At 41.1% G+C, this 16,186-nt stretch overlaps 1 protein-coding gene across 1 annotated transcript; it reads left to right on the forward strand.

The window, feature by feature from the left end:
* The first annotated feature begins 249 nt into the window (after positions 1–249).
* LOC126035223 (disabled homolog 2-like) lies at positions 250–15,612 on the forward strand. The gene is made up of 14 exons (XM_049793457.1): positions 250–280; positions 3,952–4,071; positions 5,250–5,389; positions 6,110–6,208; positions 6,520–6,651; positions 8,661–8,744; positions 9,273–9,320; positions 9,502–9,564; positions 10,723–11,358; positions 12,191–12,344; positions 12,931–13,455; positions 14,008–14,099; positions 14,742–14,806; positions 15,502–15,612. Exons 1-13 carry the CDS (start codon positions 250–252, stop codon positions 14,799–14,801), a joined length of 2,184 nt encoding a protein of 727 aa, XP_049649414.1. The 3' UTR covers positions 14,802–14,806; positions 15,502–15,612.
* The last annotated feature ends 574 nt before the right edge of the window (positions 15,613–16,186 follow it).

A 16,186-nucleotide genomic window follows, 5' to 3' on the forward strand; every position in this document is an offset into this window, starting at 1 on the left:
CAGGAGAAACTGAGTGGTGAGGGCATCATTAATCTAGACCTTACTGATTGAGAGAATGATAGCTAGCTTCACTTGTCAGGTAAGGCAGGTCAATATCCTTTTCAGTTGTCTCTTACAAGACTAACCACAGGGGCTTGGGTTAGACTTGGCAGAATAAGAGCCTGTATTTAGTCAACTTTCTGGCAAGTGATGCTGTTCTTGCATTCTAGACATGGCATAAACTTGAGGGGAACAGTTCCCAAGCTGTCTATGAACTCTTCCACCACTTGTCTTCAAGCAGGTACTTGTTATGTATTACTGTGAACAATATATATCAGGTATAACCCTACCTGTAGGTAAGGCTAATATCTTTCATGTGTATTAGTCACTGACTATGCCAGTTCTTAACAGACTAATTTGATTATTTTCATAGAGGAGACAAACTAATGGTAGTGCTTGCATCAGAGCAAGCAGCTGGAATTTTCCATCTAAATCATAGTAATCTTGTGTCATGTTACAGGAGGTTTATTTAACTTGAATCCAGACGCTGTCAGATGCTAGAGCAATGGGTGTTCTAGTAGTGAAACAACACTTATGATATTTTGACTCCTCAGCATGAATGATCTGTTTAAAAGGTAAAAGTCTGAATAGCACTTTCATGTTTCAGATTCATTAATGCATTCCTAGTGCTTCTTGAGGCTACTTGGGGCACTATCATTGCAGCAGGAACTAGGCAGAGAATATGATAGCCAGTTATGCACATAGCGATGTTAGATGCAAATGTCAGTCAGTCATACAGGGGCTCACACAAATACACTATTATACTTCTAATGTGGGTAGAATCCTGCTAGTCAAGATTGCCCATTATTGGTAAATGTATCTGGCTTTACAGCTTTGACTCTTGCTAGTCATTGTATGTATTGCTGTTAGCCTTTAGTCTGTTTCTTCAGCCTGAAAAAACAAAGTGTTGAATCCACCCAAGTGGACAGCTTGTCTGCCAGCCTTCTGAAAACAGCTCTTCTGTCAAGAACTTGATGGCTAGAGATATTTCTAAGGATATATTGTGCAGGTCCCGATACAACCTTCTAACCAGAATAACCTGACTAATTCCTTCAAGAAGGGGGGGGGGGGAACAACCTGCCTTGGAAGCATGTTCAGCACTTGAACTACTGCTGTGCTTCTGGTTACTACTTCATCCTAACAGGCTGTATTGCAGTTGGCAGTAAAAGCTTCTCTTGTCCTCTCCTGGCCTCTCAGATTCTAATTTGAGGTTAATATTTACATGCAATAACTCTTGAAGCTGAATCATGTACTTGCAGTATCAAGGGACAAAGGAGGAGCATGGGCTGTGAAAAGGACAAAGTATTAGAATGCTGAGCAGATGTTTAGTTTATTTGTCTTGCCTCTGACTTTTTTCAGTGTCCCTAATGTCTTCTCAGGCAGCCTTTCATCAACATTAAGGCAATTATCTTTGCTGAGGGGAAACAGCCTGTCTGTTGGGTGAAGATTATTGTCCAGTCTTTAAATCCTGTGACAGACTACAGCCATAATGAAGATTCTCAATCCCCTGTGCACAGGACAAAAATATAATCATTAAGGGTAGCTACTGTGTTGCCACCCCTTGCTTAAATAAGGGATAATTGTGAAAGCATCTCTTAAGGGAAACTAAATGGTGCCCAACAAAATTGTTTGGCATGTGCTTCAATTCCTGCTAAGAAACAGTTATTTCAAGGATGTCTTGTCACTTCCAACAGCTCTCCTTATAGGGAGTTAAAAGACACTAAGAGTACAGTATGCCTAAAGTCTTAAGACTGACTTTCCCAGGGTAGATGTGTGGAAGTTGAATACAATGCTTGAATGGAGAGTTGCCTGACTTGAGATAGTAGGTAACAGCTCATACTTCAAGGCCTATGTGTTGAAGGCCTGAAATGGTCTTCCCCTAAGGAGTGATCAGTAATCACTCTTCACAGGATAGTCCTATAGGAAAGGAGGGAGATGCTACTAGTGGCCTCTTAACAAGCCCTTTCTGGAGTAAATTGAAGAGTGGGTGAGCATAATGTGGTGTGTATCTACTGATACAGGCAAGAGTTTGGGGCACTTCTCCCAGGGTAGCAACATCCAGAAATCTGTAGTCTAAGACTTTTGAAATAGTGCATTTAGCATAGTAGTTAAAATGAGCCATACAATTGCATAGCAAGTAATTAAGCTCTGGTGATAGCAATGGACTTATCTACATGGAGAAGATTCAAAAAACATCACTTAACAGTCTGCTGACATAGTTGCTGTGGGAATGATCTTGCTCTTCACTATGCCAGTATAACTGAAGGCATGACTGTCCCTGCATGAAAGCACATGCATCTCTAACCCTGCCACACTGCTGGCTCACTCTTTTCAGATAAACTCAGAATTCAAGTGTAATAGAACAGTTCTAGTCTCTTGTTGCCTTACTCCTGCAGTCTAAGGGAAGACTAAGGGATTGAGTACTGCAAAAGGAAGCCTCCAAGCAAGAATGAGAATTGCAAACAGAAGATTTTAACTTCACTTTAGTTACTTGCATGTAGACTATACCAGCACTTTCCATTAGGAAAAGCCAAATTTAAGTGTGACAAATACCTTGCACTGTAGCACAGCTTTAACTTGGGTCTAAACCATAGAATACAAATTTAGTTGTGGCTGAGACTCTTGTACCCCAAGCACACTAGATTACTGCTAGCTCAAGCTACATAATGTTGCTCCCTGCCCCAGTGAAATTTTAAAGTAAAGCCTGAGGAGATTTTGTGCTAGTCTAGTGGCTTAACTACTTCTTGACATCTTAGTTATTTAAAATATGAACTTGTATTGAGGCAACTTTTATCTATCCTTGCATTCTTAGTTTAGCAGCTAATTCTCTTGCTCCAGAGATATGATTCTCAAAGATATTGAGTTCTCCAAAGGTATGATAAATAACTGTCATGTACTGTGAGCTCTCACCAGGTGAGATGAGCTGTGCCAGACCTCAGATAGGAGAGTTTGTCCTGTAAACTGGACAGAAAGCTGTTATTAACATTCTCAAACTGAATTTTTAACACTGAGAATGGCTGAACCCTTGCAAATACCTGTCTTACTGTGGAGAAGCTGACGTGTGTATCCCATTCCCTGTCCCCCTGCACTGCTCAGGGGGAGGAGATAGAGAAATTGGGAGTGAAGTTGAGCCTGGGAAGAAGGAGTTTTAAGATTTGGTTTTATTTCTCATTACCCTACTCTGATTGGTAATAAATTAAATTAATTTCCCTGAGTTGAGTCTGTTTTGCCCATGATGGTAATTGCTGAGTGGTCTCCTTGTCCTTATCTTGACCCACGAGCTTTTAATTGTATTTTCCTCCCCCTGTCCAGTTGAGGAGGGAGAGTGATAGAGTGGCTTGGTGGGTATGGCATCCAGCCAAGGTCAACCCACCACACCATCTTCCCCCACCTTGGGGTTTTGTGGCTGTCTGGGTCTATGCAAATAAGTGATCTGGCTTCCATGGGATGGAGGCAGATGGCAATAACAGAGGGATGACTAGAGTGTAAAGATGACAACTGTCCATCTGGAGTTCTACCGCTTTACAGTTGCCGAAGTGAGGTCTTGTTTGCGTATATTTGCTCCTTCCTAGGTTATTTGTCTGTTCTTGCCCCTTAACTTTACTTCAGAGTCAGATACTTACTGTGGCTGTATAACACCAGGGCTGGGTATAGCTCTGCCAACTAAACTGGGGAAGCAGGATCACTGACAGGAAGGACTCTGCCTTGAGGTTGCTGTTTCTTCTTTCCAGCATGGAACTGGGCAGAATGTCCTAAAGCTCAGCTCCTAGAGAGCATATCTTCAGGCATTAGTGGGCTTCAGTGTTCAGCAGAAAAAACCCTGGACTAACAGGTCTAATGAGAATATTTATTCTTCAAGGTAAAATATTATGCCTGCCTACTGATTGTTATTTGAATTTTTAAAAACTACAGCAAAAATAGCTGACCACCATCTCATCATGTCTACTGAAGCTGAAACTACTACTATCAACAGCCAGCCTGAGCAACAGGCTCCACTGAAAGCACAACCTTCAAAGAAGGAAAAAAAGAGAGGTAAGGAATACTTACCTCTTGAACACTTCCTCTAGTCAGTCTCCTTTAATTTTTTGCACTTGCCTAAAACTAAGACCACTCTCACACCATAGTTGAAATAATTCTGAGGTTTCAAGATGACTGGAAGAGTGAATAAATAAGCTAATAAAATAAACCTAACCAGAAGGTAGGCTTCTTGTTTGAAAGGGTTTTTTTCTAGCTTTAAGTTCTGATGCTCTCGGTTCCACTTGTTATACTCAGCAAATGAGTCATTTAACAAGTCACCAAAAGCCTGGAGAAATGAAAGCCTACTGAGGAGGTGACCAGACCCAGGACCATCCTGGTAGCTGTCAGTCTGAACCTGAACTCACTTTCTCCCCTCCCTTTAGAGAGGGAGTGACATGCTGGACACAGATACAGATTCTAGTCCAGAGAAGCTAGAAAACTAATTTCATGAGAATTATTGTAGATCAGATAATATATTTTTGATAGATTAGGTCATTTAAATGTAATTACCTCAACCAGAGGTACATACCTAGGCATGCACTCTGAGTATGTTGAGCATGCAGGAAAGAAAACCAAACACTTCTGAGAAGTAGTGGGAACAGTGGAAATAGCAAATATAGCTAAAATACCAAGTGATTACAGGGATGGGGGTACCAGGACTTGTAGAAATGATGGTGCTGATTGATAGAAAGTTTTAGCACAGGGACTAGGTGATTCTTGCATGCCAAGAAGAGATCTGACTATGCCAGAACTAGAGGCTAACATCCAAAAGGCTTATTGAACATCCTGTATGGCCATGGGAAGCACCACTTTGCTTGGTATTGTTGCTTAGCACTTAGATCTACTTGGCTGTTGCATATAAATATTTTAGTCTTTTATGTGGCAAATGATTGAAGTCCCCAAATATTAAGCATTGGGCTCCACTCTGAACTGAGGCCAGATTCTGTAAGAACATTGTAACCTTAAAGGAGTAACTATCTTGCAGTGCATGCACTACTGGAAGGACTAAGGTTGTTATTCAGTTATACTCAAGGGACAGTTTTAATATGTACTAATATGATGTATTTTTTTATATATTAAAAATAAAACCTCTCAAAGCCACAACATAAACATTTTGTTCTTTTTTAAAAAAACAAACAAATCACCAAAACAAAAAAACCCCCACCCAACTACAAACCTTTCTCTGTCTCCAGGGCCAGAAAAGACAGATGAATCTTTCTTGTCCAGATTCAAAGGTGATGGTGTAAGATACAAAGCTAAACTCATTGGCATTGATGATGTCCCAGAGGCAAGAGGTGACAAAATGAGTCAGGATTCAATGATGAAGCTGAAGGTAAAAGCTTGACCTGGCATGTAAGGAGCATCTTCTGGGTAGCCTTCAGAAAGCCGATCAAATGGTCACTTTGGCATAACTTAAAATACAGCTTAATGGTAACATAATAACAGCACCATCCTAGACGGACATTACTTCTAAAGCTGTAACCCCTTGCTCAAAGGCCAGTATTTCTCTAATGGTTTGGGAATATTCCTTTGGGTCTCTTGTTGGCACTTAGTATGGATGCTAATAGCATGAACTTGATCACAAATAGTGAGCTTGGGTTTTGGGTGAGGAAGGGGGGGAACTTTGTGCAATTTAACATAAGAACTCAAAGCACAAGTTGGCATCCTATGGCAATGGTGACACCAAGAATAAATGAGACCCTGCAGCAACAAAGATGATTACTTCTGGAGAGTGGAACCCTCACATAGCTTCAGTCAGGCCACGAAAGCTGGTAAGGATGCTGCTACTGCAGTAGTTTTGTGAACTAAGATAGGAAGCTTTAAAGTTCCTAAACATCTACAGAGTAAACACAATCTAGTTCTGAGGTATCACTTCTAACCTAGTCAGGCATATGTTGCAAGAAGAATGCTGCTCTGATTGTACAGTTGCATAGGAATAACTAGATTAGCACTAGTACGGTCACAGCCATGGGTTCATGAGAAATGTAAGGAAACAAGTTAAAGCTCAGTCTAACAGAAGTCTCATCAATACTTTGATGTTCATCCTCTTCAGGGAATGGCAGTGGCTGCCCGCTTCCAAGGTCAACACAAACAGAAGATCTGGGTGAACATCTCCCTCTCTGGTATCAAGATAATAGATGAGAAAACTGGGGTAAGATATGACTCATTCTCTTAATGTGATTCTTAAAGCAAGTGAGGCGCTTGGAAGTTAGGCCAATCTGAACTAGATTCATTAAAAGCATCATGCCCCCCTTCTGCACATAAGAATTGGCTTGTGGAATGGGTTGTAAGGCTGAAGCCTCCTGCCAGAAAGATAGCTGCATCTTATTGTGGTTAGTCAAAGCCTGATAAATTTGAGTCTTGAACTGGAGCCTTCTAGCAATCTTAATTCTAACTATAGAGAAGAGCAGCTATTATGTCTCCTGCAATTTAAAGTAATATCTTCCTTCCCCCCCCCCCCAGGTCATAGAGCATGAGCATCCAGTAAACAAAGTCTCCTTTATTGCTCGGGATGTAACAGACAGTCGTGCCTTTGGCTATATTTGTGGAGGAGAAGGCCAACACCAATTTTTTGCAATAAAAACAGCACAACAGGTATGGATCAGAGGCCCTTTTTCACTTGCTGTGAGTAATGCTATTGTGTAAACACTTAATATCTGATAAGGGTGTAGTGTTTTGCTAGTAGCTTTATGAAGTGTAGGGGAACATCAGCACAGATGGATTGGTTCTTCTAGAGAAGGGCAGTAGGAATTGACTGTATCACAAGTGGCTTTTATCTTGTTCAGCTTCTCTGTACTCCAGAATAAAAACACTCAAGTAGCCTTGCTTACTATGATTAATCTTGCTTAACGTGTCCATGCACTATGGAAGTCATTAGTGAGATGAATGGAGCCATTATCACGGGCTTTCCTGTACAGTGGCCTGTTGCTGTCAGTGAGAATGCTAATTCTTGAGTCGGATATCCAGAGCTTCACTCAGAATTAGCAGGAAAGATGTTAGAACTTCACTGGTCTAGTTCTCATGATGCTTTGTCTTGTGCAACAGAGTTTCTGGGGCCAATGAATGGCAGGTCTGGTTCTCCTAGAGTTACTTCCGGGAGGGATTCTGATCTTTGTTACAGGATTTCTGCATGGGGGAAACCCATATGCAGGGTCTGTCTCTGAAGAGAAGCTGTGCATAAGCAGTACTGGAAACAAGTACTTGGAATTACTGCTGAGTATTATGCAGCTTCCTAAATGACATGAACTTAAGTTGAATATTTATCATTTATTAGCTTGTCATTATAATGTCTTTATAATAGTCATTAAAATTACTTGAAGAGCCAAGGCTTCAAAGCTAGTGATTTCCTTATACACATCCCTGGCTGCCCTCCTGGGGAACTGTTGGCAGCTTCAGACCCACTACAGGTGAGACTGAAGGGTTCCTTCTTGGAGCATGTTATTACTTTAGTAATAGCTGTAACACCCTCTCCTAAGCCTGTTTTATTAGTTTATCAGAGTCCTGTGTTGTACTGGCTTCACTGGAATTGTTGATCAAGTACAAAAGCCTTCTGTGTGTGCTCTGGAGTGGAGTCTGTTCTTGGAGCTTTTCACCATGGGGTGCTGCTTGCCAGCCTATAGGCTTAGCCAAACTGTAGAAAGCTCTTGACTTGCTGCTAGTTGTTTTTAGCACAAACTTGTCTAGCTGAGAAGTAAGGACTTCTGCAGCTCTAGACTGCTGCAGCTGTACTGTTTGTCAAAGCTGATAACTCTTGAAATGGCTCTTCCTGCAGTTGCATGTCTAACCCTTGATTAGGAGAGGATGATGCTCACATGTAAACAGTGAGATCTGTTCAGTAGATTCTCTGCTTGAGCTAAAGGTAGTGCCTGAACAGGAGGACTTGTCCTACGCTTGGATACAGACACAGCTGCTATGTGCCTCAAACAACAGATCCAAATCGGTGTAGCTGAACCTGCCACTATCTCAGCTACTCAAAACATTCTTGTTAATGGGTGTGCAGGGAATGAAGTGCATTTCTAATTCATGCTAAATTTCTATCCTGATACAGATATCACTTAAAGCTGGTGTCTGCTCCACACATTTGAGGTGATGATAATCTTTACCTTATGCTTGCATCACTGATTTACCATTTGCATAGTGTTTAAAATAAATGTAGCACTAGCTATAGAAGCTTTCTCCAGGTTCAGTGTTGGAGTTGGTAGAAAACAGAGGGATGCAAATTGCATTTTTTCTCATGAGCCTACCAGAGGGTTCAGATACCCTTCGCACTTCCGAGGAAATGTGATTAGGACTTACTATGTACTTATGAAATGTTGTGCTATGTGCTTTTACCAAAAAAAAAAAAAAATAAAAGCGGGCTTAGCACAAGTACAGTCACTTTCCCTGGGGAGTTAACAACAGTTCTAAGCTGGTTGTGCCCCATTACCCTTGGATTTTGCATAAGCTCTTTTATGCAGAGATTAGACAGTCATTTAAACTCTTACTTTTCCTGTTATCAACCTTAGTGTTGTACCATTTAGGAAAGTTTGGCTTGCTGTTCCCTGGACTTCTACTGAAGCAAGCTGTGAAGTAGTACATGGCCTAAAATCTACATTCTTTTTCAGGCTGAGCCTCTAGTTGTTGATCTTAAGGACCTCTTCCAGCTAATATATAATATGAAGAAGAAGGAAGAGGAAGATGGGAGAAAGGCAAGTAAAATTATAGAAACTGCATTAGTTTGCATAGAAATAAAGCTTGTTTCAGCTTTGGCTTGGTTTTTGGGCTCTTGTGAGACTTGATACTGAGGTCTGTCTAGAGTCAGGATTGTTTTGAGGCTATTGGTTGGTAGTTGTACCAGCAGTTTGATTACCTCCTAGATCTGGTAAGCTCTCCAAAGAAAGAGGCTTTGGATATTCTATGATATCTAGGTACTAAAAGCCTTTTCTTTAGAGTGAAGAAGCAAGACTGAGGTAAGTCACTCCAACTCGGCCTCACTTGATTAGATATGCTGCTGTGATGCTACTAGCTTTGACTTTCTGCTAGCATTATGGAGGCAACATCAGATGCCCAATTGCATTGGAAATAGGAGTAAAAGGGGTATCCAAAAGTAATATTAAGTAGTGATCTCCCTCATACTTCCTCTTTCCATTACTTGCTTTTTCAAGCCTGCAAGTTGCTTGCTTAAGGCAAGTTTTCATATTCCAATTATCATTGACACTGTTGTCCATCTATTACAGAATGGTAGCGAAGCACTATCTGCTGATCAAGCTGACAAACTGAAACGGGTAGGTTAAATTTTAGAGCTTTAGGCTGATACCATTAAGGAGTTCATAACTGACTGTCTCCACATTGTGTGGGAAATGCAGTATTTATAGATGTGTTTGCAATAGATCTGCATAATGCTTGATTCTTGCTCTTGCAAGAACTGTAACAGATACTGATTCTTTCAATATTTCTGGCTTCAAGAGAGTTGTCCAGATGGACTTGTTTGGGGATATGTCAACACCTCCTGATGTGAGCAGTCCCACAGTAAGTAGAATCTAGCTTAGCTGTATTGGCTCTTGCTTTGAGAGCGAACTTTGTCCTAGTATCCTAGTAATAGATCTGTTTTGGTTTTGGTGGGTTGTGTTGTGTGTGTGTTTTGGTTTTTTTGTTTGGGTGTTTTTTGGGGTTTTTTTGTTTGTTTGTTTTTTACTTTGTTAGTCCTGGTTTCACAGAGATATCTGTTTAGCTATCATCAGTGTATAAGTGTCTTAGGGTTATAATAGTATCTACTTACTAACTAGAGTAGCTAATGTCATTCTTATCTAGCAGAGTTCACTTGAGACTGTGTGACAGATAATCCTGTATTGTTAGTCAGATGCCTTTAGAAATATGTACTAGCAGTACGTGCCTCTGCTGTTATGAGAGCTATTACAGAAACTCAACTAAAGACCATTAAAGCTGGAGCTCATTTTAAGGATAAGCAAATACTTAAATAAGTCCCTCAGAGTGGACTCCTGGCCATTCTAGATGGGTGGCCCTAGCTCAAGATGTGGCCTAACTCCACAAAAGTATTCACTTAGCTAGTCACAGTTCAGTGTGACCCCAAAAATCCTACTGGTTTGTTCTAGCACTATAAGCCACCATCAGCCATGATCCAATTGGTGCTACAATAGGTGTCAGTCCAGCTAGTGACCAAGTCTTACCCTTCTGCTGCCAGCTTGGCGGAGAGATGGCATGTTCACCTCTTCCACCTGCAAATAGCTCTCTAATCTTACTCCAAAGCTGAGACTGCAATTTGAAGTCATGCTAAAGCAGTGTGACTTCAACTTGTCAAAACAAAGGATGAGAATTCAACCAGGGCTTCTTGACTCAAGTGAAAGCCTAGGTATAATTAGTGCTTAATGACTCTACAGTCTCTAGGCTGTAGAACAAGCATCTGATATTTAACTAAGGGATCTTAAAACAGGTGCTTTTAACATTGAGCTTCTGACACTAAGTAGCTGTGACTTGATCACAGCTTGTGGTGCTTGTCTTAATGGCTTATAAGATGAAGCTTCAGTGTAACTTCATTGTGACATTGAATACTTATTGGTATGATGTGTTGGATACCAGGATCTCTCCTTTTGCAGCTATTTTCCTTGAGCTTGTGTACTATGCAGCAAGTAATACATAAAGCTAACTTTTTTCTTTCTGAACAAATAGGAAACTAAAGAGATTCTGTTAGTGGATCTAAACTCTGAAATTGAGACCAAACAGACTTTTGTAAAAGAGGATCTCTTCTTGAATAGCATCGCAACCTCTCTTCCACAACCAAAGCCACAGCCACCCTTCTTGCCTGAGAGTTCTTTCTCTACCAATCTCAGCTTCTTTCCCACACCTAATCCAGACCCTTTCAGTGATGATCCTTTTTCACAGCCAGACCGACCTGCACTGCCTTTATTTGATTCTCTAAAATCTGCTGATCAGAAGAAGGAAAGTATGAGTACCTTGCCACCGGTGGGTAATGGTGCTTCAAATGGTGATATTGACTACTTTGGTAAACAGTTTGACCAGATTTCTAATAGAACTGGCAAACAAGAAGCACTAACAAACCAGTGGCCATTTGAGAGTAAGTTGCCTGCAGCAAGAACTCCAAATGGGGTACCAGAGAGAGAACAGAATGGCTTGCTTAAAGCCCCATCAAACCTGTTTGTGGAAGGTCCTTCCAAAGGAGTATCTATGCAGAATGGAGTAAAGCTGGATTCTGAAAGCAATATCCAGCTCATGTCACACAAGTCTATAACAATTAGCCCACCACCACAAAGTACCAAGCCAGGAAGAGGAAGGAGGTCTGTCAAGGTGAACAATGTTCAAGTAATTTATGGTGATACGCATGTTGTTACTTAAGCTTCCTTCACCCAGCTTCTTTTTCTTTCTTTATACTATGTAACTGGCTAAACAGCTTCACAGCACATCTACTCTTTCACCTGCCATGCTTACTCTAACTTCTCTGCAGCCACGGTACATTCTAACATTTGTGAATGCTTCATAGTAGCTATGATCACTAAATTATATACTTTCTTCCTTAATGCTGCCATACTTCTGTAAAGGTCTGGTAAGTATACTGCTATGTATATTGTCACTTGATATAATGTCAGAACCTGTTATGATAGTTGTATGCCCATCAGCCTGTGGTTTCAAAACAATGAGGTACTAGTACTAGCTTACAGAAACCTATGTAGTTTTGCAGTACCTGCCTACTGAGGGCAATCTCAATCACTTGCCTGATTAGATACAGGGTGGCTCTGGGTCAGCTGCATTTGTCTTGCACTGAAATGATGCAAAACTAAGTTGCTGACCTTGCCACAACTGCAGGAGTCACTGCAGACTGAGCAGGAATGGGGGGGGGGGGGGGGGAGCTCATTATGCTAGAAAATAATTCAGTCACTTTAAGACTTGTTATTCTGCTGTTGACTTGTAACTACTGTATATTATACCTACTTAATGCCATGCATCTCAGTAGGTGTGAACAAAATGGTGAGGTTTGAAACTCTTATACTTGGTTTCTAAAGGATGCATCAAAGTTCCCTGCTCTGCTGTAGTTGAAATAAAAGCTTGTAGCTCTGAACAAGGGTCTTGATCAAGCTAGCATGTGTTCTGCCATGCATCTCAACAGCTTTTTTCTTTCTAGACTGCATCAAATGATTTATTTAGCTCAGACTTGTTTGTGCCAACTACAGAGAGCCTCAGCTTGACCTCAGTGGCACAGATAGGACCTGTGCCAACTAATCCACTGGACCTCTTCAAAACAAGTCCTACTACAGCACCTCCATTGGCTGGTCTAGGTTAGTTCACAAAGTGAAGCTCACCCCAGTCTAAGATATCTGTTAACACCAACACAGGGATTCTATTTCTCCTTTACTTCATGTGCAATGCCCTGCCCTTTAACCCATGTGCTGTCTGCCCAAAACTATTAAATTCTGTGAATAGAGCCCTAAACTTTGCATCCTTAACTGGAACAGGGTGTTTTGCTTAAACTTTGACAGCAGCTTGCTGCATCAGGTATACGAGGTTCAAGCGTGCCAAGCACAATTTGGGAGGCCAGGGTAGCACTGCTGCAGAGTCTTAATAATTATTTACACAGAAGTAACTATATGGTAAATACTTAGTCCCAGCACAGAAGTGATAGATGTATGTTCCTACTCCTGTTCTATCAACCTCAATTATGTTCTTCCAAGACCAAAATGGAACCAAGTAAAAAATGTTAACCCCCTTCTCCCCCCTCCAATGACTTAATTTTAAGTGTAAATCAACAGTCTTCTGCAAACAGCACATGAAAAATGTTTTGCTGCTACCCTTGGTAGAATTTATATGCTCCTACTTGAGGTCTTCAGATCACTGAAGTGCTGTGTAACAACAATTTCCCCCCAGGTGGCTTGCTAGTAACTTCATCACCATGGAATGCACAGACACCTGCCTTTACTCAGGCTGCATCAGTCTTTCCTGGGTCTATGATGCCTGCTCAGCCTACAGGATTTACTCAACCACTTGCCTTTGGTACTCAAGCAGTGCCAAGCTGGAGCCAGCCTGCATCTTTTGGTCCAGCAGCCTCTCAGACCTCTACTCTCTGGGCACAGCCAGCACAAGTTCCATCTACTTCATGGACACAGCCATCCAGTGCTGTAAATCCCTTCCAGAGTAGTGTGTTCCCATCTTCAATACTACTTGCTCAGACCTCATCTGTACTACCCTCCATGTCAACAACTAGCCCACCTCAGCCACCAACTAGAACTGTACCTCAGAAGGAGCTATCCAAGAGAGAGAGTGATGCTTTTATTGCTCTGGATCCACTTGGCGATAGAGAGGTGAAGGATGTCAAGGAAATGTTCAAAGATTTCCAGCTGACAAAGCCACCTGCAGTACCAGCAAGGAGAGGAGAGCAGCAAAGCCTTTCAGGTGCTTCTGGATCTTTTGGCAATTATTTTAGTAGTAAAGTAGGCATTCCTCAAGATAGTACAGATCATGATGACATGGAAGCTAGCAAACTGTCTGCCAAAATGACTGAAAAAAATCTTTTTGTCTGCTTAGATAGCTGCTCAGGCAGTGGGATGGTTGATCACTATTCTGATGAAACTAAAAAATTTGATTTAATGGTTATTTAACAAACACATAAAAGTATATGTGTTTCTTTTCCGAGCTGTAACAGGGTTGAAGGACTATCTCCCCTAATAATGTTAAAGAATTGACCAATGTCAGTGACCAAACACTGACACCTAGTGCCTAAACTACTTGACTAGACTGAGGTAAACTAGGTCTGTACAGTGCTAGAAGTCCCATCTAGCTTAAGTGTACTGAGGGGCAAGCAGGAGATAAAATTGTGAGGCCACTCAAAACAACTTCTGTGTGGGTTTTTGTGCACCTAATTAGATGAGCTTTGGTGTTGCTATACAGACAGAGTACTTGTTAAAGCTGTTTAGTGATATAGCAGTATGTCTCTCTCTTCCCTAGAACCACCAAAGCCTGTTCCCCAACAAACTGTGCTGCCAGCTGATGGCCTGTTTGAAAGTCAAGCTAAAACAGACCTTTTCAGTGCCTCATCTGTAAGTAAGAAAAAAACCCAACCACCACCACCCCACACACCCCCTGGGGAGTTTGTAACCAGTTCCCCGAGCTGCAAGCCCTATCAGGAAGTTCTTCAGTCCAGTACTGGGAGCTTCTACAAAAGACTAAAATAACGTAGCTGCAGAAGTCTTCTGCTTTGGCTATGCTTACCTCTCTGCAGAGTAGACTGAGTGTGGACTGTGCAGCTCTCTAGCTGAACAAATGGGAGGCTCCCACGTTCAGTATCCCCTGGGGGAGGAAGTGGCTTTACCACATCACTCTATTTGCGACACAGCACTTGAAGCCCTTGGTGGAAACTCTGGATCAATTCTGGAATGCTGACTTTAAACATCTAGCACTTGGCTAAAAGAGACCTCATCGTGACTATACTGGCTCAACTCCAAATGAGTGTTCATTAAGTACACATAGCTTTTCTGAAAGATACCTTGCCTCAGACTAGGATAACTGCTAACATGGATTTAGATCCCTTTTCTCTTGTTAAAACAGCACAGTTAATGTGTACTTAGCAGGTACTCTGCGGTATTCTTTTTCCAGAAGGTGTTTGGAACAGGAACTATCTGATATAAACATGATGAAACCTGGAAATCCACTAACAGTCTATGATCTCCCTTTCTTAAAAGGAATCTCAGAAACCACCTTCTGGTCCTTTTGGTGATCCTTTTGGCAATCCATTTGCATAGATCAGGTAAGTCTTCCACTAATAAGACAACCTACTTCATTCTCCAAAATTGATTTGGAAAACCTTTGGCAAAGAACTAGCTAAAAAACTACACTGGCTTCACTTTAATGCTCCTCTGAAGTATGGCAAACAGTCCCTAAAAGAACACTTATGCTAGAGTACCTCTATTCGGAGTTGTATATAGCTGCTTTCTTAGAAATAAAGATTTTATTCTTCCATTGACTTAAACCTCAAGGCCACAATAGATCTAGATTTCCCTTCCTTGAAGAAAGTTAATGAGTAAATGTGCTGAAAAACTCAGAGGAGCTGACTAAAATCTTTCAGATATCTCTTTAGAAGAGTGTTAGCACACAGTGCCCTATACAGCTTTCTGAAGTTTAATCCCCTAAATATTGCAGGTTTGTACTCTGGGTGAATTACTTTAAAAATGGGATAAGGACTATTAGAGCTTTTGTCACTAGAAACTAATGTAACTCAAACTTTTTTACCATTGACTAGAGAATGTGAACTGTCAAACTAGCAAATCTATTCTTCTGCCACACCTCTGAGTCTTCCCCTGAAATACTGTCTAGCTTCTAACAGAAGACAAGTGTTGCTGTTTATTGCTTTAGGTTTTGTTCTCTTAGTGGCTCTAAGCTAGTTTAAGCAATAAAACTATAACTTATAGCCATCCTAACCTTAAGTCCTTTTCATTATGCTAGGCATAACCAGAAAATGACAAATGGAATAACTGGACCTCTTCTCAACATGACTTTTCTACTAGTTTCATTTTGCTGTCTGCCACTCTTGCTGCTGTTCCATGATGTCTGTAATCTAAAACATGTCCAGGTGGATTGAAATATGAACCCTCAAAGAACATGCTGTGAAGATGATAATTCAGGGCAAAGCAAATGGAAATTTGGACTCATGCTGAAGACCCAAATTCAAATTGGTGGATGTTAATATTACTTTAGTTCTTAGCAATCTTCCCCAGAAGATCTTAGTAACATTAAGTCGTGCGTCTTGTAAATATGGTCACCACAATTCCTCTTTCTGTGGCACTTAACTGTCCTAAAATATGGGAACTGAATGTACCTGGGGAAGAAATGCTGCCTTCACATAAGGGAATTGCATTAGTAGCTAAAACTCCATGCTTTAAACAACTAGGTCAGTTGCATGTTATCACAACAGCAGCCAGTTGTAAAGTTAAGTGGAAGCTACTCCTAATTGGTGACTGGACGTATGACTTGGTCTCTGAGCCACAAAGATGAAAACTGTATGGTGGTAGTGGGAAATCCAATATTTGTCCATTTAACTAATGGTAAAAGTAGCACTCTGCCATAAATGTGTAATAAAGGGATTAACTGTGGAGTCTGTAACAGAACTGCTGGGATCCTGAATACTAGA

This window comes from Accipiter gentilis, chromosome W (genome assembly GCF_929443795.1).
Source record: "Accipiter gentilis chromosome W, bAccGen1.1, whole genome shotgun sequence".
Taxonomy (NCBI): domain Eukaryota; kingdom Metazoa; phylum Chordata; class Aves; order Accipitriformes; family Accipitridae; genus Astur; species Astur gentilis.

What these genes read in the sequence shown, in the direction of transcription:
- LOC126035223 (XM_049793457.1), top strand. Translation starts at nt 250, where the DNA reads ATGAACTCTTCCACCACTTGTCTTCAAGCAG. An exon ending in CAATAAAAACAGCACAACAG is followed by an intron (nt 6,652 to 8,660) that starts GTATGGATCAGA and finishes ATTCTTTTTCAG; the next exon opens with GCTGAGCCTCTAGTTGTTGA. An exon ending in CTGATGTGAGCAGTCCCACA is followed by an intron (nt 9,565 to 10,722) that starts GTAAGTAGAATC and finishes CTGAACAAATAG; the next exon opens with GAAACTAAAGAGATTCTGTT.